Source organism: Stenella coeruleoalba (assembly GCF_951394435.1).
Source record: "Stenella coeruleoalba genome assembly, chromosome: 3".
Classification (NCBI taxonomy): Eukaryota; Metazoa; Chordata; class Mammalia; order Artiodactyla; family Delphinidae; genus Stenella; species Stenella coeruleoalba.
In genome coordinates, this window is record NC_137148.1 from 115,389,360 (window position 1) to 115,413,420 (window position 24,061).

General features: G+C 37.4%; 1 protein-coding gene across 1 annotated transcript in view; it reads left to right on the forward strand.

The window, feature by feature from the left end:
- The window catches only part of CTNNA1 (catenin alpha 1), a 177,072-nt gene that overhangs the window by 67,381 nt on the left and 85,630 nt on the right, over positions 1 to 24,061 (forward strand). The window contains exons 6-7 of the mRNA XM_079917702.1: positions 2,116 to 2,382; positions 4,862 to 5,065. Coding sequence (XP_079773828.1) covers positions 2,116 to 2,382; positions 4,862 to 5,065 — 471 coding nt within the window. The remainder of the gene's footprint in view (positions 1 to 2,115; positions 2,383 to 4,861; positions 5,066 to 24,061) is intronic.

Below are 24,061 nucleotides of genomic sequence, written 5' to 3' on the forward strand. Positions count from 1 at the left end.
AAAAGCAATTCTAAAGAGAGAAAATAGAACACCTTAGCAGTTAGGACAAACGATGGTGGCTGTCATTTTCATCATAGATTAAAATATATCCCCCGTACTTTTCAAAGAAGTCTACCAAAGATACATTGTGATGAGGGCAAGACATTTAGAAAATGCCACACAGAACGTGTACACTAGCTGTTTACGCATGATGGTGAGCCCTAGACCTTTGTCATAGTTGAAATGATCGTCGACTCTCTAAATCCATGGGGTCCTATTTCTGAGTATTGAACCTGATGTAGTCTTTGGAAAGGTAGGAGTTTATCATACCAGGCCAGGCAGCGGCTTTAGGAAAGTCAGATGTTGAATAGTAATTTTGGCACCTATTATAACTTTAGGTGACCACAAGTGTCTTTGCTAACCTTTACAAGAGGCTGTACTGATATCTAGGTTATAGATACTTAGGAAGAATGCCAAAATTGATTGCAAAACATTTTATAAAACAAAGGACATTATTAACTGCTTAAACGCAAATGCCTCCTTAGAAAACTTAAAAGTCCCTGAGGTTGTGGTGAGGGCAAGACATTTAGACAATGCCATACAGAACACGTGCACCAGCTGTTTAAGCATAATGGTGAGCCCCAACCACCTGTCATAGCTTGAGTCTTGAAATGATCACTGATTCTCAAAATCCACAGGGTCCTGTTTATGAATATTTAGCCTAATGTATGGCGCTACAGGGCATTTGGAGTGCTGTGTGCTATTGCTTGCAAATTCAGATTACAAATGAGAAAAGAATTCTAGGAGGAAAAGTAAGCTGTCATATTATACAAGGTTTGAATAAAGATGCAAACCTAAAACATATAGTGAGATGAAGTTTCAGGAAAAGGGAGGAGGTTTGGTGTTCTAATGCTTAATCAGGAACTCATTTAGAAAGATGAGCCATTAAACAGCTGTCAGACTTTAAGTTGAGTAATTGACTTTGGCCTTTCTAAGTCAGTTTTCTCTTACTGTTTGTACATGTAATACTCATTTTAAAAACATTTAAATTTGTACTCTAGGATTCAGTTGGTGACATTAACATTGAACTTCTAGGAACACACGTAAAATAGAGTTGGAACAGTTGGTGGTCAGTTATGGTTATCACTTATATTTCTCTTCTGTGGTGGCAGTCCACATTTACTGAAGACTTAGTTTTCTCTGAGTAATTGCAGTAACATAGGGGTACCAGAAATACCCCCTTTCCATCTTGCTTATTATTGGTATCACTTAATTATCACTTAGCATATTCACCCAGTTTACCAAGTAGATGCTGGTAGTTGAATCCATGTTAGGAACCTCAAATCCTTTTAACTCTGAATTATAATTATGGGGTAGAGGAAATTGAAAAAGGACAGTTTCACCTAAGACTACATGTCTATAGAGTATTACAGTGAAATACAAACCTTTTGGATTAAAGTCATGGAGTCCATGAGCCTCAGCTTTATGCCTTAATAATCCGGGTCCTAAGGTGGTCTTTGGGATGTGGGAGGGGAGATGTTCTGTACTTGGGAGAACAGCCTGCCACATCCTCACCTGGCTGGTTTGCGTAGTTTGTGTAAACTTGTGGTATCCCATCCCAAATTTCATAAAAATCTTTCAGTGAACTTTTATAAGTTAATAAAAAAGAAATCCTCTTAATAAGTTTTACTGTGTTTAAATGTGTCTCTGATTTTTCTATTTTGGTTGGAATAGGTACATCCATCTTTATAAAGTTGTAATCAAGATGCTAGTCAGTTTTGTTTTGTTTTTTATTTAGTGCTGTTCTAGATGCTTTACATGCATTGTTCCATTTAATCCTCAAGACAATTGTAAGAGGTAATATTATTGCTCCTATTTTACAGAAGGTGAAACTGAGGATGGAGAGTTTAAATAGTATCATAATAGTAAAAATTAGAGCTGGAGATTCAAATTCAGGTCTGTGTGTTTTGGAAAAGTTTGAACTCTTACCTACTAAGCCATACTGCCTCCTTTGTGATGAGCTTTCAAGCCAGGCTGTTAATGAAAATATTGTCTAATTAGTAGAAATTCTAACTTTTCAGAATTCACTGACAAATTTTTATGAGTAGAACCCATATTCTTGTTTTACTCTTGTAGGAACTGAAAGATATGGGCCATCGTGATCAGATGGCTGCAGCCAGAGGAATCCTGCAGAAAAACATTCCAATCCTCTATACTGCATCCCAGGCATGCCTACAGCACCCTGATGTCGCAGCCTATAAGGCCAACAGAGACCTGATATATAAGCAGCTGCAGCAGGCGGTCACAGGCATTTCTAATGCCGCCCAGGCTACTGCATCAGATGATGCCTCCCAGCACCAGGGTGGAGGAGGAGAACTGGCATATGCCCTCAATAACTTTGATGTAAGTTATACTTGGGAGGAGACTACAGGCTCTTGACCATCCCTCAAAGTTAACAGATTTCTGGGGAAATGTGATCAAGGTTTCTCATGAAAGCTCAATTTCTCCTTAGATTTGTAGTCTAAGTTGAAAGAGATTTTATGAACCATCAGTCTACTTGACCTTGACTTGGCCTAAAGCATTTTATCTTTTCTTCCCCCTCCCCTTCCTCCTCTTCTTCTCCTTCCCTTCTCTTTTCTTTTTTAGTTTTAATCTTCTGAATTCTTTTATGCAACTTGTGTTTCCTATGAGGTCATTCTTTGGTGAAGATACGAATTTGGTTCATTTCAATCAAGACTTTAACCTTCTGGTAGATATGAAGTTATGGGAGATACAGAGGCAAAGTGCACTTAGGCTCTGCCCTCCAGGGGCTCACAGTCAGTGAGAGATACAGACACATCATAAGTGACTACGGCATTAGTGCTGTCATCTTAATCTGACTTGTCTGCCTAGATACACTTCTCTTCTCAATGACTAAATAATAGACAAAATTTAATCAAGTGGAAGCAAATTTAGGATTAAAATACTTCCTTAGCATAATGCCATATAATTACCTTTTATAGATGATGCCCCAGATCTGTTCTGTGTATATATTCTGTGTATACACTATCCTATGTATCAACTTTAATCTTAATTTTTGGGCGTGTGTTTTATGGTTTTAAATTCCTACCCACAATGCCTCATGGCTTCCAGTAGATGGCAGCAGTTTAAGATTTTTTTTAAAGTGGTTTTTTTTTCTGTTTGTTTTTTTAGACCAACTGTTATGTTATTTTTTTTTTAATTAACATAAGGGAAAATTGCCTTCCAGGTGACCAGCATCCTTTCATTAGCAGGAGTGCTTTGAGGTATAGAAGCAATATAATGGAGTGCATTTTAACAGTTTTTTCTGGTCTTTACTTTTCTTTCCTTTGTCTCACCCCTTTACTTTGTCTTGGGTAAAGACAGTATTAAGCCTAAAGACCATGATGTTAGAACTGAATTTTTACCCTGGAGCCTTAAACATTAAATGACTTTATGGCAAACTCTTAAGATATATCTTACAATTAACTGGCACTGTTGTTTTTCCCCTTCAAATTTGGTAGTATTAGGTACTGCCCCCTTCAAGGCGGTACAGATTACATTTTGCCCTAAGTTGAGTAATGTCTACCAGAGGTCACTTAACCTCTTAAGGCTACAGTGAAACTTCATTCATAAAATGACAGGGTTGGACTAAACGGTTACAGGTCTGTTGAAGTTCTATGACTCTATGTTAAAATTCTTTGACCATTCATTCTTCATTCCTGTTGGTCATTGAGAAGAAGATGTTATGTATTCAGTTTTGACCAGAGAAATACTGCAGTAACTTAATCTGGTAAAAAAATAATCAGCTAAAGTGTAGGTTAATAATAAACCGAAGGAATTGTATGTTTAATTTTGAAACTGACGGTTCTTTGGAAGGGAAAGAAGACGTGTACTTATTGGAAAAGGGCAAGCTTTTTTTAGAGAAAAAACTTGGCATTTAAACTGAGATCAATAAGAGCATAGTTAGTATAAAGAAAAATTAAAGGCAAAATATTTGTACAGACATTTATTGGTGTAAGGATAAATTGTATCAAGTGGAGAAGTTTGAGGAAGGCCAGTAGATCTTGTCCTGGGGGTGTTGATGTTTGACCTAGTACCTATAGCTTACTTGTGACCTGACCTCACTCATCAGTGGTAAAGCTGGATTTAAGTGGAGTCAGGGGAGTGAAGGGAAGACAGAGGAAGGATTTATTCTTTTGCGGGCAGTTGTACCTCAGAGAGTGGCTTTGTTGGGACAGGTTCCTGTCATCTCTTACAGAATACCTGGAGGTCTTTCAGCAAAGCAAGTCTCTAGTTTGGAATTAACAGGATAAATTTGAGACTGAATTGTTTATAAGCTTTAATGAAATGTATAAGATGAAGAAAATTGAAATTGATTATAAATTCATTACTTTCTGAAACTTTGAAGACAGAAGTCAGTGTTTTGTTTTTATTTATTTTTTGTGGTGAAACAGTTCTGCTAACGTCGTGTAGCAGTTTTATACTCAGTACATAGAAAAGAACAAGAGTGCTAATGTTTATTTTCCTTGTAATTCTCATTTGGTAACTTACTATTACTACATAGGCTGACCTTTAGATGTTCAGATTAAGTAATGTGAACATGATTTTTATGCCGACATATTTCTGTTTGCATTTGTGGTATTGTACCTTATTCAGGCCCCATTCCGCTGGATAGTATTGCTTCCAGCGTCTTCTTTGAGAAGTAATCCACCATAGGCCAACTTGTGTGGGATGCCCCTCATCTGCCAAGAAGTATAACTTTGTTTCGGGCATTGGAATTTTTATGTTATATATTGGTGTTCCTAATCAACACTTTCCTCACCTTCTTGAATATTGGAGGGGATAGAGATTACACTAGCATTCAATAATGCTTCCTTTGCAGAAACAAATCATTGTGGACCCCTTGAGCTTCAGCGAGGAGCGCTTTAGGCCTTCCCTGGAGGAGCGCCTGGAAAGCATCATTAGTGGGGCTGCCCTGATGGCTGATTCATCCTGCACACGTGATGACCGGCGTGAGAGAATCGTGGCAGAGTGTAATGCTGTCCGCCAGGCCTTGCAGGACCTGCTCTCGGAGTACATGGGCAATGTGAGTAAGAGGAATTTTCTATAGCAGATGTTGGATCTGAGGTGTTTTTCAGAACTTTTCTTTGAAGTAACAGGAGTTTTCCATAATAATTGTTGGGTCTTAACTATACATGTTAAGAGGTCTTTTAACTATACATGTTTTAACTATACATGTCAAATATGTTTTAACTATATATGTCAAATATGTTTTTAGCTTCTTGACTCTTGGGTGGAGTAAAATTTTTCAAGGAATGGATAAATGGCTTTCTGTAGTGCCCCCTTTCTGCCCAACATTTTGGTGTGAAAAATTTTAAACTTACAGAAATCATATAATGAACACCCATCAACCCTTTATCTAGATTCACCAATTAACATGTAAATACATGTGCATGTTTGTGTGTATAAATATATGCATGTATATGTATATATACACATATACAACCTTTTTTATTTTTATGAAACATTTGAAAGTAAGTTGCGGACATTGTATTGCTTCACCTAAATATTTCAGCATGTGTCTACTAGGGATAGTAACCTTCAATGCCCCTAAAATTCCATTATCACATGTAGGTGGCCATCTAATTTTGGGCAAAATGGAATGCTGAAAATATTCATAGTTGATGAAGTTATTTGAATAAGCCATGTGCAGTGCTATAAGAGTAAGTAATTGCCAAGTAGAGAGGTGTATTAGGTGAACTGAGTAGTGTTTTTTAATTTTTAAGGTTTGTGTTTAAAAACCAGTGCTGTGAAATTGGATACCTGACAATTTTTTTGTCATAGAAAATACTGTATCTGTTGATTTCTTTTCTGTATTGTTAATGTCTTCTTTTTTCCTTCCCTAATACTTCTTTCATTCCAGTTATTTAATGCTGGTTTAGGGTTAGTGTAGTTTAGACCTTGTACCCAGTATTTTACTGTGGCAAAGAAGGAATAAATTAAATAAAAATTATATAAAATCATTTTAAAGGGAAGAAGGACAATGCAGATTAGTTCTCACTAGTGATTTTTCCCTATTTAATAGTTTTCACAAAAAGCTCCTTGGTACTTTCTCATTTGTTCATTTGCCATACATCTTGTTTGTTCATTTATATTCTTATATAAGTGAACATATAATGGTGAGTCATGATGGAATTCCTAGGGTGAAGATGAATGCTTTCCTTTGTTTATCTTGTTTCTACCATATTGTGAAATTAGTGAAGCATATTGAATTTTTTTAAGCCATTGCCATGTTTTGATCGTATGCAGTCTACCTCAGAAAAATGAGATTAGAGGCTTAGTTAAATCAAATGGAAAAAGTGGTTGATAAGTCACAGTGAAAATGTGGGACACATTTAAAAATGCATATATAAGCCTGAAAATCAGAAAATATAAAAAAATGAATAATTTGAAGACTGGCTCAGGGAAACAAAGACTCATGGCATGTATGTGAATCAGTTATCTACTATCGTGTGCTGAAGTGGTACGAAAGTGTCCAATGCAGTTATGATTGGGAAACCACTTTAAAAACAGCCTTTGTGGGGAAGAGTATGTGATAAATCTGTTCTCATTCCTCCATACTAGAGTTTCCTAACCAGTCTAAAAGATATTCCTTGAGTCTTGGGGTTGGTCACATCTTGGACTAGCCATCTCTGATCATGAGGTACCTCCTAGATTCTCCCCAGAATGCCAGACAAAAAGTACTTTCTATTTTGCGCCATGGATGTAAGTAATGGTGGGAGATACTCATTTATACTGAAGATAAGGAGACCATAACAGCACTCTTACATAACATTTTATTATGTAAGTGAAAACTAGAACAGTGATTGATGTCAGGCTGAAATTTAAGGATTATGGTGGGGGTTTTGAAAGAAATTCTCTTAGTATTCAGAAATATATTTTAGAAGATGATTTCTGAACACATTTCTTCTAAAGATAAAAATATTTAGTTTCCTTGAATTGACTCACATAACAGTGATCAGGCTGTGTCCTGTCAAAAAGTGATGGAGTGAGGATAAAGGGGGAGGGCAATGAAGCACATTTGAAGAAAGCTTAGAATGGTAAAAGGGTCTGCAAGAAGCAGAATCAACTAGGGATAGATTTTTGCTTATTTATGAAGCATTCAAGAACAGTTAGAACCTCCAGTGACAGAACTTAACCGGCAGTATCTTCCTGTCACTCAGTTCATATTGAGTATGTGTCATCTGCAGAGTAGTGTGCTGTGTAAAAGGAGGAATGAGGCATTGATCCCTCCCTTCTGAAACATACAGCATCTCTACAGAACATTTATTGGGAGTACCATCATAGGTACTACTAAAATACCATGGGGATTGCAAGGAGGATGAGATTATTTCTAGCTGGAATGGAGTATTTATTTTATAATCTTTGTATTGAGCTTTACCTTGATTTTAAAAAAATGATTCACTTTAAGTTTTGATTATTTCTTTTGAAAAATATTAGATAAATAATTATGGTATGTGGAGAATTGAGACAGTCTGGATTAATTAAAACTGGTTCAGTACTTAGAACTTTGTTGACAGAGTGGTAAAATCCAGAAAGGTTCACGTATTTTTACTTTTTTTCATTTCCTGGGTTCTCTCAGTCATGTCATGATTTTTATAGATACATACTTTTAAAAAAATCTTGTAATTTCTTGAGCCTTCCTTCTTCATCCTGTGTTGCCACTTATCAAGTTACACTGGTGTTTCCTCTAAGGCAATGATTCTTTTTCTTTTTAAAATTTAATAAAGTTTTATTTTTCCAGAATGTACAGTTGGTGGGATAAGGCAATGATTCTTAACTTTGGATGCACATTAGAATCCCTGGGGGGCTTCCCTGGTGGTGCAGTGGTTAAGAATCTGCCTGCCAAGGCAGGGCACACGGGTTCAAGCCCTGGTCCGGGAAGATCCCACATGCCGCGGAGCAGCTAAGCCCGTGCGCCACAACTACTGAGCCTGTGCTCTAGAGCCTGCGTGCTCTAGCTACCAAAGCCCGCGTGCCTAGAGCCGGTGCTCTGCAACAAGAGAAGCCACTGCAATGAGAAGCCTGCTCACTGCAATTAGAGAAAGCCCACATGCGGCAACGAAGACCCAACGCAGCCAAAAAAAAAAAAAAAAAAAAGCTTTTTCTGAAAAAGAAACTTTTAGAAATCCTGATGTCTAGGTTGTACCCAAATTAAGTCAGAATCACCAAATTGAGTTCCAGGCATCAGTATTTTTAAAAGTTCCCCAGGAGATTCCAATGTGCAGTTAAGGTGGAGAAAGTGCTACGATGGTTTATTGCATTTGTCCTTTTTTGTCTCCACTGCTGTTGTCTTATTCCAGGCTGTATTCACTTTCTCCACTTCAGTTTGTTCTGCCTGCTCAGGCCAGTCTGAGCTCATGCCTTCAGTAGGACATTGTTCATTGTGTTATTGAAATTCCCTTCCTACTTGTTTAAACCTAACCTGCCCTTCCTTCAAGGCCCACATTTCCCCCCCATCTCTTTGCTGAAGGCCATTTCAGACTACACCATTCTACATTATTTCTTTGTAGCTTGAAGTTTTGCGCTCAATTGTTTACTTCCTTGAATCATTGCTCAACTGTATTTCCTATATCCATGTAATTTCTGCAACTAGGTTTTAAGCTTTTGAAAGATGGGAACTATTTAAAAAATATTCTTTCAGGGTCTAGTATAATGGTAGTAGAGATACTCAATAGGTGCTTGCTTAACGAACTCACGCTGAATTGGGAGAATGGGTAAAGTGAACAGTTTGGGATATTCATGGTACTAGGGATATATTAGTGGAAAAAACAAAGATCCTTGCCCTTATTGACCTTACATTCTAGAGGGTTATGGGGGAGGAGGCCATGGGTGATTTACCCTTACTTCCTTTAGCTCTTTCGGTATACAGATGACATTTTTGGAAAAAATTAATACTCTGAAATAGCAGTGAATGGAAGTGATATGTTAGATCATAGGGTGAGGGCCAAACTCCCTTTTAAAGGCTCCAAGGGCCAGGAGGCCAGCAGCCTTAATGCTTCTACTTGCATTGTAGTTTGAAGAGTTAGAGATAGATAGTCTTAGATCTATCACTAACTTACTGTATGATGCTCTAAGAGATACTGATGTTAAGGGTAATGCATTTGACCCCTACTTACTTAAACATTATGGAAATGCTTCAGATGCCTGACAGCAGAGGGTTTTTGACTGTTCAGTAGATCTTTGTTTCACAAATGACTTCCAGCTTTCCTTGAAATGAAATGTAGTTATTGTGGTTATGTTTAATTTGTTCTTGCTCTATCAGCCTAAGGTTACTCTGCCTATGAGGATTCTAGAGAAAGAAAAACAGCTTGGATGGGTTTAAAAGTGAATGGATTGAAAAAAAAAAAAGTGAATGGATTGGACTTCTCTGGTGGTCCAGTGGTTAAGACCCCACACTTCTACTTCAGGGAGTGCAGGTTCAATCCCTGGTTGGGGAAGTTCCACGTGTTGCGGGGTGTGGCCAAAAAAAAAAAAAGTGAATGGATTGAAATTAAAGTGAAATGTAATTGAATTTGAAAAAAGTTATTGCCACTTTGTTTATTTTTTTGTAGTTGAAAATCATACATGTGCATTAAATTGTTGACCCACCATTACTATTAACATTTAGGTATATGTATTTCCAGTTTGTCTCCGTTCTTGTATGCAGAGTGTTTTTAAATTTTAAAATAGTTTTAACCCTCTTAATGTTCTCCGCATAGACACAAAATATTCGTATAACATTCAAACTATTAGGTTAATGGTGCAACAACATGGGTGGACCTGGAAGACATTATGCTGAGTGAAATAAGCCAGACACAGAGGACAAATCCTGTATGATCCACTTCCATGAGGTTCCTAGAGTTGTCAAATTCATAGAGACAGAAAGGAGAATGGGGGTGCCAGGCGCTGGGGGAGATGGGAATGTGGAGTTACTGTTTAATGGGGAGAGAACTTCAGTTTGAGAAAGTGAAAAGTTCTGGAGACGGATGTGGTGATGGTTGCGCAATAATGTGAATGTTCTTGAGACCTATGAGCTATATGCTTAATATTGGTTAAGATGGTAAATGTTATGTTATACGATAAACATAGTAAAAAAAAATAATGAACAAAATTAAAAAAACAAACAATTAGGTTAATGGGTTAAAACAAACTACTAGTTTAATAGGTTAAACTTTCTGTTTCTTAAATGTGTAGTTGACTTTGGAGCCCAGTTCTGTGTTATAATACTCTGAAGATAGTATTTCAATGCCATTGAAAAGTCTCCTTCTGAAGAGCCCTGTACCTGGTACAGCTGAATTCTTTCTTTCACACTATTCATTCTGCTAAGGGATATGCTGATCCTTAATGTGGTCCTTTCTCCCTTTGTTAGGGCATGTGCTTTGAGTTTTTCCCAGTACTGCAGTAGAATTTATTGGGACCAAACTTATTTGTCTCTTTTATCACACTCATATTCCCCTCAAAAAACAAATGAACAAAACTCTCCACTTTAACCCCCCTCCCCCTGACCCCAATCTGAAAACTCTTAACGCGGTGTTTGAAACATAAATGACCCTCAGTCTTTGAAATGAATTCCATTTGGTTTTGACCTGAGCAATCTTGTCCAGCAGTTCATGGTCATATGCTGACTGACTAGAATTAGAATTTATAATTGGTGAGAAGAAACACATGCCTTGGGCTTGAGTAGCTTTAGCTCTGTTCCATCCAGTGTGGTAGCCAGTAGGCATATGTGGCTATTGAGCACTTAATAGGTGACAGGTCCAATTTGAGATGTGCTGTGAGTGTAAACTATATACCAGATTTCCAAGACTTACTGCACTGAAAAAGCTGTAAATATCTCAGTAGTATCTCATTGATAATATTTTGGATATATCGGGTTAAATAAAATCTGTTCTTAGTTTTTACGTGTTTCTTTTTACTTATGGCTACTAGAAAGTTTTAAATTATGTATGTAGTTTTTGTTTCTTGCTTGTATTATATTTCTCTTGGATAATTCTGACTACTGGGTAACCAACCAGCTAAGGGGAGTAGATAAGAGTTAAGCATCAACTTTTTCCTTTTTTAAAAAAATTAATTAATTTATTGAGCTAGCTGTGCTGGGTCTTAGTTGTGGCACGCGGGATCTCCATTGCTGCATGTGGGATCTTTAGTTGAAGTGTGTGGGATCTAGTTCCCTGACCAGGGATCGAACCCCCGCCCCCTGCATTGGGAGCACGGAGTCTTAGCTACTGGACCACCAGGGAAGTCCCAACTTCTTCCTTCAGTGTCCAGAATGGTAACTTACATAGTAGCTATTGTAGCTTGTATTTTTTATACCTTAAACTAGTTTTAGGCAGAAGAAAATTGGTACAGCTTAGGACCAGGTGAGGATGATGTTGCTTAAGGTTAAATTTTATCTTTGCTCTTGCCCAGAAACGTTGGAGGTTGTAGGATCCTAAAAGAGTAATGAAGTAACTGGACATTTTTTGTATTGAACTGGGCCTGTATTTCAGGGGTTTGATTATGTTAGCATATCAGGTATAAAATTTTTATCTGATTTGGATAATAGTTAGATATGGAATATATGAATAAGGTGCAGTTAATGTTCACTCTCAAAGATATATTGTTATTGCAGTGAGGGGAAGCACTTAATCTAGATGCTAATCTCTTCTCAGTTTTGCAAATGCTTTCCTGGAACCACTTTTGCGGAGCCAAAGCTTCCAAGCCTTTGAAGGACTCCTTCGAAGAGCTTGTTAACTGCATTATTTTGTGGCTGCATTTTCTTATTTTCAAAATTAGAATAGGTTGATTTTCTTCTGATTATAAAGTTCTCTGTTCATTATATATCACCATTTTCGGTATATAGCATTCCAGAGTTCATTCTATGTGTGTATGTACACATTTATCTGTTCTTTTCTTACTGTTTCTTCTTTTTTGACAACAGAAATAAGGATTGTCTTTACTATTATACTGCTTACCATATACTAGCCATTGTGCTGAGAGACATACATTATTACCTGTTTGACTTCCATAATAACCCTATTGAATTGTTACTTGCTCAAAAATACTCATATAGCTGAGATTTGAACTCAGATCCCTGTGACCTGAAAATCTGAATGCTTACTACTTTTATCATAGTGTATCTTTGTAAGTCAGCAAATACGATTTTACATCATCATCTTTTAATAATCATGGGTTTTTTCACTGTATAGCTTTATAAATGAAATTTATTACTGAAATTTATTACTGAAGTTAAATACTTCACACTAAATAAGGTAAACCCAGGTCTGGTATAGCTGCTTGAAGTGAGCTGAACAAGAAGAGAAAGCTTTTTTAGAGTATTCTCCCAAGCTAGACTCTCTGGAGTTACTTGAGTGTCATAGATGTTTCAGTTGGCTCTGATGTGCAGCTACAGGGCCTGAGTTTTGTTATATGATATGCTATGATTTTCATCTTTGTGTGAACCCTTGGGTTTCCTGCAGTAGACTCTTTTTTTTTTTTGTGGTATGCAGGGCCTCTCACTGTTGTGGCCTCTCCTGTTGCAGAGCACAGGCTCCGGAAGCGCAGGCTCAGCGGCCATGGCTCACGGGCCCAGCCGCTCCGTGGCATGTGGGATCCTCCCGGACCAGGGCATGAACCCGTGTCCCCTGCATCGGCAGGCGGACTCTCAACCACTGCGCCACCAGGGAAGCCCCTGCAGTAGACTCTTGCCTGTATTGCTAGTCCATAGTTCTGTAGCTATATGATTTTATTGATTTGCTGGTGTAAGCTTTTCGGTGAGCTGCCTAGCATATTTGGAGAATTTAGGTATAAATAGAAGTTTCATTGAATGCAGAATTCGAGCATGTTTAGGACTTAGTCCTCTTGACATTAGCATTTATTTAATTTGGAAAGCTTCTTTGTCAAAAATTGTGTGATTTTCTGTGGTGTGAAATGAGAGGTTTAAGAGAACTTCTTAAGTCTGAGGAGGACATCTCACCCTAGTTATATTTTATGTTGCTTTTTAAGAGGCCTGAGGTGCTTCCTGTATATGCCACTCTGGCATTATGGATTGCAGTATTTAACAGGCAAGTTCCTAACCTTTTATATGCAGAAAGATGCATGTTTATATATTAGATAAAATGGCGCTGGCTTAATGGAACAGTAGTAGAATGGTCTCTAGAAATCAGGATGATAGGGCAGACCCCGAAGCCTGCCCAGCGTCAGGCTGCAGATGCATCAGATTTTAGCCTACAGGAGACTGCTGTTAGACTGTCCTTGGTATTAATTTATGCTTTTTAGATGTCAGGCGGGCTTGAAGAGCTTTTATATCTAAAAAAATGTGTCTAAATTAAACGGTAGTAATAATCTCTAAATATATCAGAATATTAGTAATTATCACTGGGTGGTGGGATAATAGGCAATATAAATTTTCTTCTGTAGTTCCTCCCACATTTTTGGCAATGTTTCTTATGGTCATTATGACACAAGTTTAGAAATAAACTTAGACCCTTAGTTTTATGTGTCATGGATTTTTAGGCTTTGTTCATAATCATATACTCTGCTTATTTCCAAAGTACTATTAATTTGAGAACACTGAAGATTTTTCACGTTAATAAGGTGATTCGTCTTTGAGGTAATGATTCATTCAGGACTAGTTTGAAGTGGTGAGTTGTCTGGGAGGGTTTTTTGTTTACTACAATATATACTTCTAGAAAGTCTTGGTCAAAACAGAGTCAGTTATCTCTGTGTGATAGTACTTGCATTATCCTTTTCTTGAACTATTTGTCAGTGATTTTTGACCATGGAAATATAGAATTATACATTTTAGAATTTTGAAGTGACATTAGTTATCATAGTGTAGGGTTGACAAATTAAACTTCTCTGGTAAAGTCTTGCCTGCCATCTGTTTTTGTAAATTTAATTGGAACATAGCCATGCCCATTTGTTTACTTACAATCTATGACTGCTTTTCCACTGCAGTCGCGTAGTTGAGTAGCTGTGACAGAGATGGAATGGCCCCCAAAGCCCAAAATATTTGGTATCTGGCCCTTTACAGAAGTTTGCCAAGCCTTAATCTAGTCCAGCCAACTAATTTTTTTTTCAGCTAATTTTTTGAAGGTTTTAAAATACAAACTCAATTTCTCTTAACGGATGTGAGATTATTTAGGTTATATATTTCTTCTTAGATAAATTTTGGAAGTTTGTGGCTTTTAAGGAATTGGTCCATTTTATCCAGTTAGTCAAGTTTTATATGCAAAAGTTGTTTGTAGCATTCTCTTATTATCCTTTTAGTGTTTGTGGGGAGTCTGTAGCCATATTCTCTAGTGTTGGTAATTTGTATCTGCCTCCTTTATTTTCTTTGCCAGTCTGGCTATAGGTTTATCAATTCTGTTGATCCTTTGAAAGAACCAGCTTTTTTTGGTTTCATTGATTTTTCTGTTATTTTCAATTTCACTGATTTCTGTTCTTCATTGTTTCTTCTGTTTCCTTTAGGTTTATTTTGTTCTTCTTTTTCTAGTTTCTTGAGGTGGGAAATTAGGTTATTGGCTTGAGATCTTTCCTCTTTTTAAATGTAAAGATTTAGGGCAGACTTCCATATAAGCCCTACTTTGTCTCCATCCCATAAATTTCAATATTTTGTATTTTCATTTTTGTTTAGTTCAAAATATTTAAAAATTTTCCTTGAGTCTTCCTCTTTGACCAGTGGATTATTTGGAAGTACAGTATGTTGTTTAATTTCCAAGTATATGGAGATTTTCTTGTTAAATTTCTGTTATTGATTCCTAGTTTAATTCAAATTCAGTTTGGTCAGAGAACATACTTTGCATGATTTCAGTTTTTTAAATTGTTTATTGAGATTTGTTTTATGACCCAGTGGTGCTATCTTTGTGATGTTCTGTCTGCACTTGGCTATGTGTTTTGGCTGTTGCTGGATGGAGTGTTCTATAAATGTCAGTTAGATCCGCTTGGTTGATGGCATTGGTTGATTGAATTGGTTCAGTACTTCCATACCTTGATTGCTTATTTATTTGTTTGTTTATTTGGGGTCTGCTTGTTCTAATAGTTACTGAGACAGTTATAGCCCTGTCTGCCAACTGTAATTGTGGATTTGGCTCTTTCTCATTTCAGTTCTCAGATTGCTACTTTATGTATTCTCTCCAGGGTTTTTAGTTGCATTCAGTAGGATAGACAGGGTGGAAAATGTTTACCCCATCTTAACCAGAGCTAAAACCAACCACCTATTTTCAAAACAGCCTGAAACTAGAGGTAACTTGGCTATGATCATACCCAGGTAAGAGTAGTTAAGATTAGAATTAAGCCTTCTGATTATCAGTCCAGAGCTACTTCTGATGGTCCTCATCATACGTGATGCCATGGATGGTGGACAGTAATGCTTACATCGAATAGGCATCGCTAAAGCTTGATCAAGTAGCCTCCCCCTGAGCTGCTTTCTCAGCTGTAAAACAGGGTCATTAATAGCTGCCCCTCTACCTGACTTTGTTAGAGGGCACAGAGAACCACTCAAGACCAAGCAAAATGAAGAAAATGGGATAATGGGTGGTGGTAATGCAAAAAATGCCTTGAGACAAAAGAGCATTAAATGATGTGTAGCCAAGAACAAGGTGAAAAGAGATCTGGATAGGCAGTGACCGAGGCTGCTCTCCTGTCTCTTGTGGCAGATTCTTCTCAGCTCTGTGTGATAGCTCCGTTCCTTGCTCTGTCTATAGCAAAGAGCCAAAGCAGCAGTCTCCACCCACAAGTCTGCATGATCTTGTAGTTCAAGCATCTAATCACAGCTGACAGAGGATCTCCTCCGCCACCCCGCCATTTGAGTGTGGAAGGGGAAGGGGATACCATGTTTGACTTGAACATAAAACTAGAAAGTGCTATAAATACATGCAAATTGGTATCGTTTTAGGAAATTAATAATACACTTCCTTCTTTCTCATTTATTCTTTTTACCTTTGGCAAAGTTGTCATATGTTGATAATAAATTGATTCTTTTAAAATAGTGTCATTGTTTAAATGTAGCAAAGTAGGCATTTTATTGCTTATAAAATAAGCCTGTTTATCTAGAATGCCCATATGTGACAGACATGTAAAATTAGAAGCTTATCAATCATAACTTTCTACCCTAATATTTTCTGTCCATTGATCTTAAAAAATTTTTTTTAAAAATTGGGTGTTTTAGAGGACTTAAGGTAGTTAATAAAACTCCTTGAGTTTCCAAACTATCTTTGCCAGAGACAGGTATAGCCCTGGCTGCCAGGAAATTTTCTCTTCTGTGATTTCAGGCCTGCTCTCTTGAAAATTACTATGGTTTTCATATTTCTTAGTCATAAAATTAGAAGGGTTAATTTAAAGTCTATGGAATGTGATATTTTTCTTCTCTGAGCAAATAACCTTATTTTTTCTGTTTATTTTATCTGTGATCACATCTGATGACTGCTAAATAAGTACTTGACAGTCACCCAATAACTTATTTATTTTAAAGTGGAATATTCAGGGGCTTCCCTGGTGGCACAGTGGTTGGGAGTCTGCCTGCCGATGCAGGGGACACGGGTTTGTGCCCCGGTCCGGGAGGGTCCCACATGCCGCAGAGCCTGTGCGTCTGGAGCCTATGCTCCACAATGGGAGAGGCCACAACAGTGAGAGGCCCGCGTACCACACACACAAAAAATAATAAATAAATAAATAAATAAAGTGGAATATTCAATATTTAGAACCAGAGACTGCTGAGAACTGATTTTGTTTGGTCATTCTCTGAAAATGGCATATGACCTTTTCATAATGGTATGATTTGGAGATACACTGTTAAGGAAGACATTGCATTTGAGTTGCTTTATGCTAAAATAACATCTAGTCAGTAAATTGTCTTACAAGGATTATTTTCAGATGTGTTGGAATGATTGGCCTCCTGGTTTTACTCCAGTTGCAGATATTCTAACTTTGGGATTTGTAATTTGCAGTTTGTAATAGTCTACCGTATAGAATGCAGTGTGGCATCTGATTTCAAGGCTTCCCTGATAATTGTCCTTTAAATTTAACTCCGGAGCATACTTGTCCTGAATTAATTCTCCCTGCTTTGAGGGAGAATTATTGGTTTTGCAGACTCAAATAAGAAACTCATCTTCTAGGAATAAAAAGATTTATGTTTTGACTTGGCCTTGTTCTTGTGTCTATATGAACATTGCTTATTATTCCCTGGTGTAAAATAACCTGCAATATTTTATAAGAAAAATCGTAAGTATTTGACCAGTGATACCCAACTGTAATCTTTAAAGCTCATAACAATAAATTCACTTGTTGCTGGGAAGTAGACCTATTTGTTTATGTTGCTTTTTTTTTTTTTTTGGCTGCATTGGGTCTTCGTTCGTTGCTGCGCGTGGGCTTTCTCTAGTTGGCGGCAAGTGGGGACTACTCTTCCTTGCAGTGCGTGGGCTTCTCATTGCAGTGGCTTCTTGTTGCAGAGCACAGGCTCTAGGTGCTCAGGCTTCAGTAGTTGCAGCTTGTGGGCTCAGTAGTTGTGACACACGGGCTTCAGTAGTTGTGGCACGCAGGCTCAGTAGTTGTGGTGCACAGGCTTAGTTGCTCCGTGGCATGTGGGATCCTCCTGGACTAGGGATCAATCCCGTGTTCCTGCATTGGCAGGGGATTCTTAACCACTGTACCACCAGGGAAGTCCCTATGTTGTTTTTAAGATTCTATGTTGGTGAAAAAAAGATAAAGCCATTATATACTGGAAAATTGTTTGGTTTTTAAAAGTTGGTTGTTTATATATACGCTTATTTAGTGATTTCTTTTGTGATAAAGGAACCCCCTGTCCCCTTGACCTTTTCAAAGCCGGTTTTTCTTAGGCTATCAAAATTTCTTAACTCAGGAAATGGACTTCAAAACATTAGGAATACGTTTGTTGGATTTTTTTTCAAAGCAGTATCAAACTTTGTAGCATTCAGAAAAAAATTCCATTTAAAAAGTGGAATTCTAATCACAGTGTTTGTTAAAACTGACTCCGTTGACTAGCTCTTACTTGCTGTCTACAGATCTGTCATTTTGGCAAACTCTAGAGCTAGAAACAAACTATTTTTTTTTTGAGTTGGTTTTCTCAGCTAGTGCAAAATTAGCTATTTTCTTAAAACCATTCCGAATCAAGAATTACATTAGTTTGGGAATACTGTGTTGGCTGAGTGGTTAGGATTCCACCCTTCCCTTGCCAGGGCCCAGGTTCGATCCCTCGTCAGGGAGCTAAGATCCTGCAAGCCAAGCAGTGCGGCAAAAAAAAAAAAAAAAAAAAAATCACATAAGTTTTAGGGTTATGATGATAAACGTCAGTAACTATATGTTTGCAATTTGAGGTTTTGGACAAGTGATAGTTCTTTTAACCCTCAACATTTGACAAGATTTGAACATCAAGAGATGAACATAGATTCAAGGGGAATCCCTTATGAAATGACATGATGTTGTAGATTTGTTTTAAAATACTCCACCCCAAAACTAACAGAAGTGTTATAAATGACACAAGAAAGCAGAAAGTTGATAGCTGGGAAAACTTGGTGATGTTGCATAAGGAAGTTCATTTTAGTCTTCTTAATCCTTTTGAATGTTTGGAAAATCCCATAATAAAAAGTTAAAAAAAGACAGCTCTTATCATTATGGTTATTTGAGTAGATGTCAGCATATTAGATGTTTAAGGGCATAGTCTTTGCAATGTGTACAGCCCTTCTGAAGGCATTTGTCTGTCTTGCAACCTCTCGAACAGATTGCTTTATTCTATTCCAGCCCCCTTCTCAGTCCGCAGTTCTTAGGCCAATTAGATTCTCTTGGGAATTTGTATGGGAAAATAATGAGAAAACGATGCAGTTAGTAAATGGAAACTGAAGTAGGAAATTATGCCATTAAGTAGAGTCAGGGTCGTGAGGGGTCATGGCAAAGTGAATTTGTGGGTGGGCAGCAGCTATGAATTAGTTAGGCAGCATAGAGGGTAACATTGGGTCAGGTATTTGAGGTTGGAGAAGGGTGCAAGCAGCTAAGAGGAGGATCCTGTTCTTCCTGTATGGCCTTCCTGAGGCTGGTTGCCCAGCTGTGCTTGGGTTTTGTGCATGTGTCCTTGAAGTAAACGCTTTGTCACTGTATTTGATTTGAGTTCCTTGATTCTCCAAAAAGGAGTGTACCTAGTATAGTCATTGGACGATGCAGAGTTTTCTTGGCTAAATTGTTAGTAAACACTTTTTTAGAAGGTCAGAATTGGTCATTGCCTAATCATCTAGGCATTCCATAATCTACTGCCTGAAGCATTATCAGAGCTATTGCCCTCCCCTGAATCATAGTTTTAAAGCTCTATCATGTATAGTAAGAAGTTTTCTGTTTCTTACCTGCTTGCTGTTGTATAATTTAGTAGTGATGTTTCCTTGTTGTTCACTAAACTTTGATTGAATGGAATTTAATAAATGGCAGTAATTAGGGCTTTCACTTTTTCAAGAGGGTGGTGGTACGACTTCTGTAGATTTCATATTAATTAAGAAGTTGCCTTAGCACAATTTTAGGTGGCTTAAACAGTATTTTCTTGGCCACGATGATTTCAGATTCCTTGCTTTTGCTGTTGATTATGAAAATACATTGTCTCTAGCTAGAGAAAACCTTATTTGAATATAAACATTCTATGTACTGTTTCTATTATTTTTCCTTTTTTAGTGCTCTTTTTGTCGGCAGAAATCAGAATGAGGAGTTCTGGTTTATACGAGATAATGCTGGTGCAATGAAGTTCTTTAAAGAAAAGCACAAATAAAATTATTTTATTATTATAAAGCACTGGAGCAAGTATAAAACTTATATTAAATAGATATGCAAAGACAGACAAGGTTGGCATTGATTGGCATTGAAGAGTGGGCGAAGGGAGAAACAATAATAGATTTAGAATCAGGAATTAATTAGTGTGCAGGGAATGGCAAACCTCTTGGCTTGGTGGGAACAAAGAGCCTTTTTTTGTTGTTGTTGCACCGAGCATGGCACGTGGAACTTCCCTGACCAGGGATTGAACCTATGCCCCCTGAAGTGGAAGCGTGGAGTCTTAACCACTGGACCACTGGGGAAGTCCTGAAGAGTCATTAAGGAACCATTTTACAAGCAAGACTAGCTAGAAGCAGTCCTCTTTTCCCGTTAGTGGGTAGCTCACTGACAGAGGTGTTGGGAAGTGTTTGCTTTTTCCCCTTTAATTTGCTCCTATGGAGAAAGGTATTGTTTAGATTCCAGTGATAAGGGGCTTGTGGAGAGAGGAGTTTTAATCATTATTATTTTTATATTGTAACATCTTCAATTGACAGCATTCTTGTAGGGTGGTTTTAGCCTTTGATACATTTCCTCAGGCCCAAGAAAATGATCTGCTAAAGCAGAAAGAATGAAACTATTCCATTTAGCCTCTAGACAGCGACACATTAAGGACTAATGACTGCCAAAAGGAAATGTCAAACACTAAGCTAGTCTACTTTTTTTGGCAGCCGAAAATCCGGTGAATCAACAGTTTTTGGGGGTGTATATTTAATGTGGGTGGAAGAAAAGAGTGTCTAACATTCTTTAAGGCCCTGTTAAGTTTGGCACTGTTGGACTTGGAGCCCACTTCTACTTTTCTAAACCCAAGGAAGGCATGTGCCACAGAATAAGGATAATTACTTGTTATGTAGGTAGTATTGGATAGACACATTTTAAAATGTGTTTGTGGGCTTTGTTTTTATGTATTTTTGTTTGTTATAGGTGGTAAAAAGTGGTACATTCATGTGTGATGAATCAAGAGTTGATTGCCTTGGTACCCTTTTTCACAAACAGGAATTATCTGGAGAGGTTTTTGAAAAAGAATGGATAAATTTGTGATTCTGGAGGTTTAAGGAGCAAATTTAGACTGAATACTAAAAATTACTTTTAAGAAAAGGACAACAAATTTAGAGCTTTAAAACTTAAAGCCAAGTATGGTCACCATGTCCCGGATATTTAAAATTTAGTACTTAAATATTCACATCCAAGGATTGGGGGAGTGATAGCTAAAGGGTATACAGAGCTTCTTTTTAGGTGATGAAAATATTCTAATGGTAGTGGTTGCATATATCTGTGAATATACTTAAAAATATTAAATTGTTTAATTTACCTGGGTGAATTGTGTATGCATTGTCTTAATATACATCATAATAAATATACATATCTTAATAAAGGTGTTTAAAAATAGTCACATGCTTTTTCATGTATGTATCCTAATGATGTGATGATCATTTTAAATTGTATTTTATATAGATTCATGCAATTTGTCTATCTTATATGAAGTAAAGAATGTTTTCCCCATTTTGAAACGGGGCCTGTGTCAGTTATTGCCATCAGAATGACATTGGCCAAATTAAAAAGCCTACATAAAAGTGCATAAAAGTTGGCCTCTTTTATCTCTTGGCTTTGTATTGAATAGACTAATGGCCTGCAATTTTCTGTGGCTGTTTCATTTAAATTATGAATATGTCAAGTTAAGGGTTGTTGAATCAAAAATAATTTAAAAACTCAGAAATCAGATTGAACATGTATCATTTCAAAGCGACTATTTTTTATTTTACTCTTTGTGAGAAAGTGGCGGATCTGTACAATATGCATATTGTTAGCCCTTAAATTATCACATTTTAAATACTTTGGACTTTTTATTTGAAGATTCTGCATATAATCACTAGAAATTTGATTATCTTAGAACTCTAAGAACTATAAAAATGAATTAGCTTTTATATTAATTACATAGTCTTTTTTTTTTAAAAACATTGGAGTATGGTTGCTTTACAATGTTATGTTAGTTTCTGCTGTACATCGAAGTGAATCAGCTATATGTATACATAAATCCCCTCTTTTTTGGATTTCCTTCCCATTTAGGTCACCACAGAGCATTGAGTAGAGTTCCCTGTGCTATACAGCAGGTTCTCATTAGTTATCTATTTTATACATAGTAGTGTATATATGTCAGTCCCAATCTCCCAATTCATCCCAGCCCCTCTTTCCCTGCTTGGTGTCCATATGTTTGTTCTGTACGTCTATGTCTCTATTTCTGTTTTGTACATAAGTTCATATGTACCATTTTTCTAGATTCTATAGTCTTTTTATTTTATTTATTTATTTATTTATCTTTATTTATTTATTTATTTATCTTTCTGGCGGTACGCAGGCCTCTCACTGTTGTGGCCTCTCCCGCTGCGGAGCACAGGCTCCGGACGCGCAGGCTCAGCGGCCGTGGCTCACGGGCCCAGCCGCTGCGCGGCATGTGGGATCTTCCTGGACCCGGGCACAAACCCGTGTCGCCTGCATTGGCAGGTGGACTCTCAACCACTGTGCCACCAGGGAAGCCCCTATAGTCTTTTTAGATTAAAAACTTTTTTTTGTCAGAGGAATATAATGGATTCCAAAGAGGGATTTTAATAGAAATAATGGTACTCATAAATATATACTAGTATCTCATAGCTATATTCTACGCCCACTTGAACTTGAAGAAATTGCAAAAAAGATGTAGCAGAGATTGTAGGTGAACTGGCTTGTTTAAAGCAACATTAATTACTTTGTTAGCTTATAATAGATTTTTGCTTTTTTTGGTCTCTATGAGTTATTATTTGTAGCTCAACAGCATGGCTCTTTTGTTTGTTATGTTTGTGTTATGCTGGCCGTTTCTGGTCTTTGTGGTACGCCTACCAGGATAGAATGGCTGATCCTGTAGGGTTTGCTGCTGCCCTGCAGAGCTAAACTGCAAATCTATCAACTTTGGTGGACCCAAGGGGCTGGCCTTACCTACTGTGAAGTGTAGGCAAAAGTTGGCAGCCTCCTTCCAGCTTTCAGTGATCCTAAGGCTTTATCACAGAAGTATGTTCAATTACATCATAGAAACCAGCAACAAATATACAATCATAAAATAAGTCTCACACCACTCTGTGTATATAATATAAAATTACAATTACTAACAAGGGTTCAGATTAACCATAATGACCTCATTTCAGGGTTTTCCATTTATGTTAACTTGCTAGGTAGTTTGTACCCTTTATCTACTGATGTTTGCTACCAGACCAAACTGTAACAGGCTCCAAAAACATTCATATGAGAGAAGGGATTTTCAAAAATACTTAAGCTTTTTCTGAAATTAGGAGGAAAACTGTGAACATTCATTTTTAGCTGTCATAATTCCTTAGTTAAAATGTCCATTGAAATAGTCAAATATAATCTCTTCCCCACTTTTCATTGTTGCTTTGTTTGGGGATATTTGCCCCCGCACCCCCCCCCCCTTTTTTTTTTATCTTACAGAAGATTCTCAAAGAGGAGGCTGATGGTGGAATTTCAGGCACAGTGACAGGAAGTAAGAAAGATGTGTTTTGGTAGAGACAGTCACCCTCAGATAAGTGTGGGCAGGTGCTTGTGAAGCCTATTTTGGGGAGGGAATCTCTCTCTACATTGTTGTCCTGGGAGACAGCATATTTTTGCTGCCCCAAGTAAATTTTCAATGAATTACAGAAAGGAACTGTTGGGGCAGCTCTCGGTTCTGTTGCTGCTTCTTGGAGCTTGGTACTAATGAAGTTGGTATTTCTTTACCTGGGACTGAAAGTAGAAGCTGAAGATGACAAACATTGTATAAACTAGTGTATCTCTCATTAGTTGTGAAGTTGTCAGGGATGCTTACTGTTACCTATGTTTCTGGAGAGAAATGAGGTGGCTCCTCTGTATCTTTAAAATTCTCTTTGCTTAGTTGGGATTTACTGACCTTCTTCTGGGGTGGTAAAATCTACCTAATTTGAAGCTTTGTTTTCCCTCCAGAGATGTTTGAACTCTGTGTTTACTAATATGTATAGGTTGTTGGCATTAAGATAAGTTTCTTATTGAAGGGATTTTCAGTGGAGTGCTGTTGTTCTATTTTTTTTAAATAAATTTATTTAATTAATTTATTTTTGGCTGTGTTGGATCTTCGTTGCTGTGTGTGGGCTTTCTCTAGTTGCCGCGAGTGGGGGCTACTCTTTGTTGCGGTGGGCGGACTTCTCACTGCAGTGGCTTCTCTTGCTGCGGAGCACGGGCTCTAGGCGCTCGGCCTTCA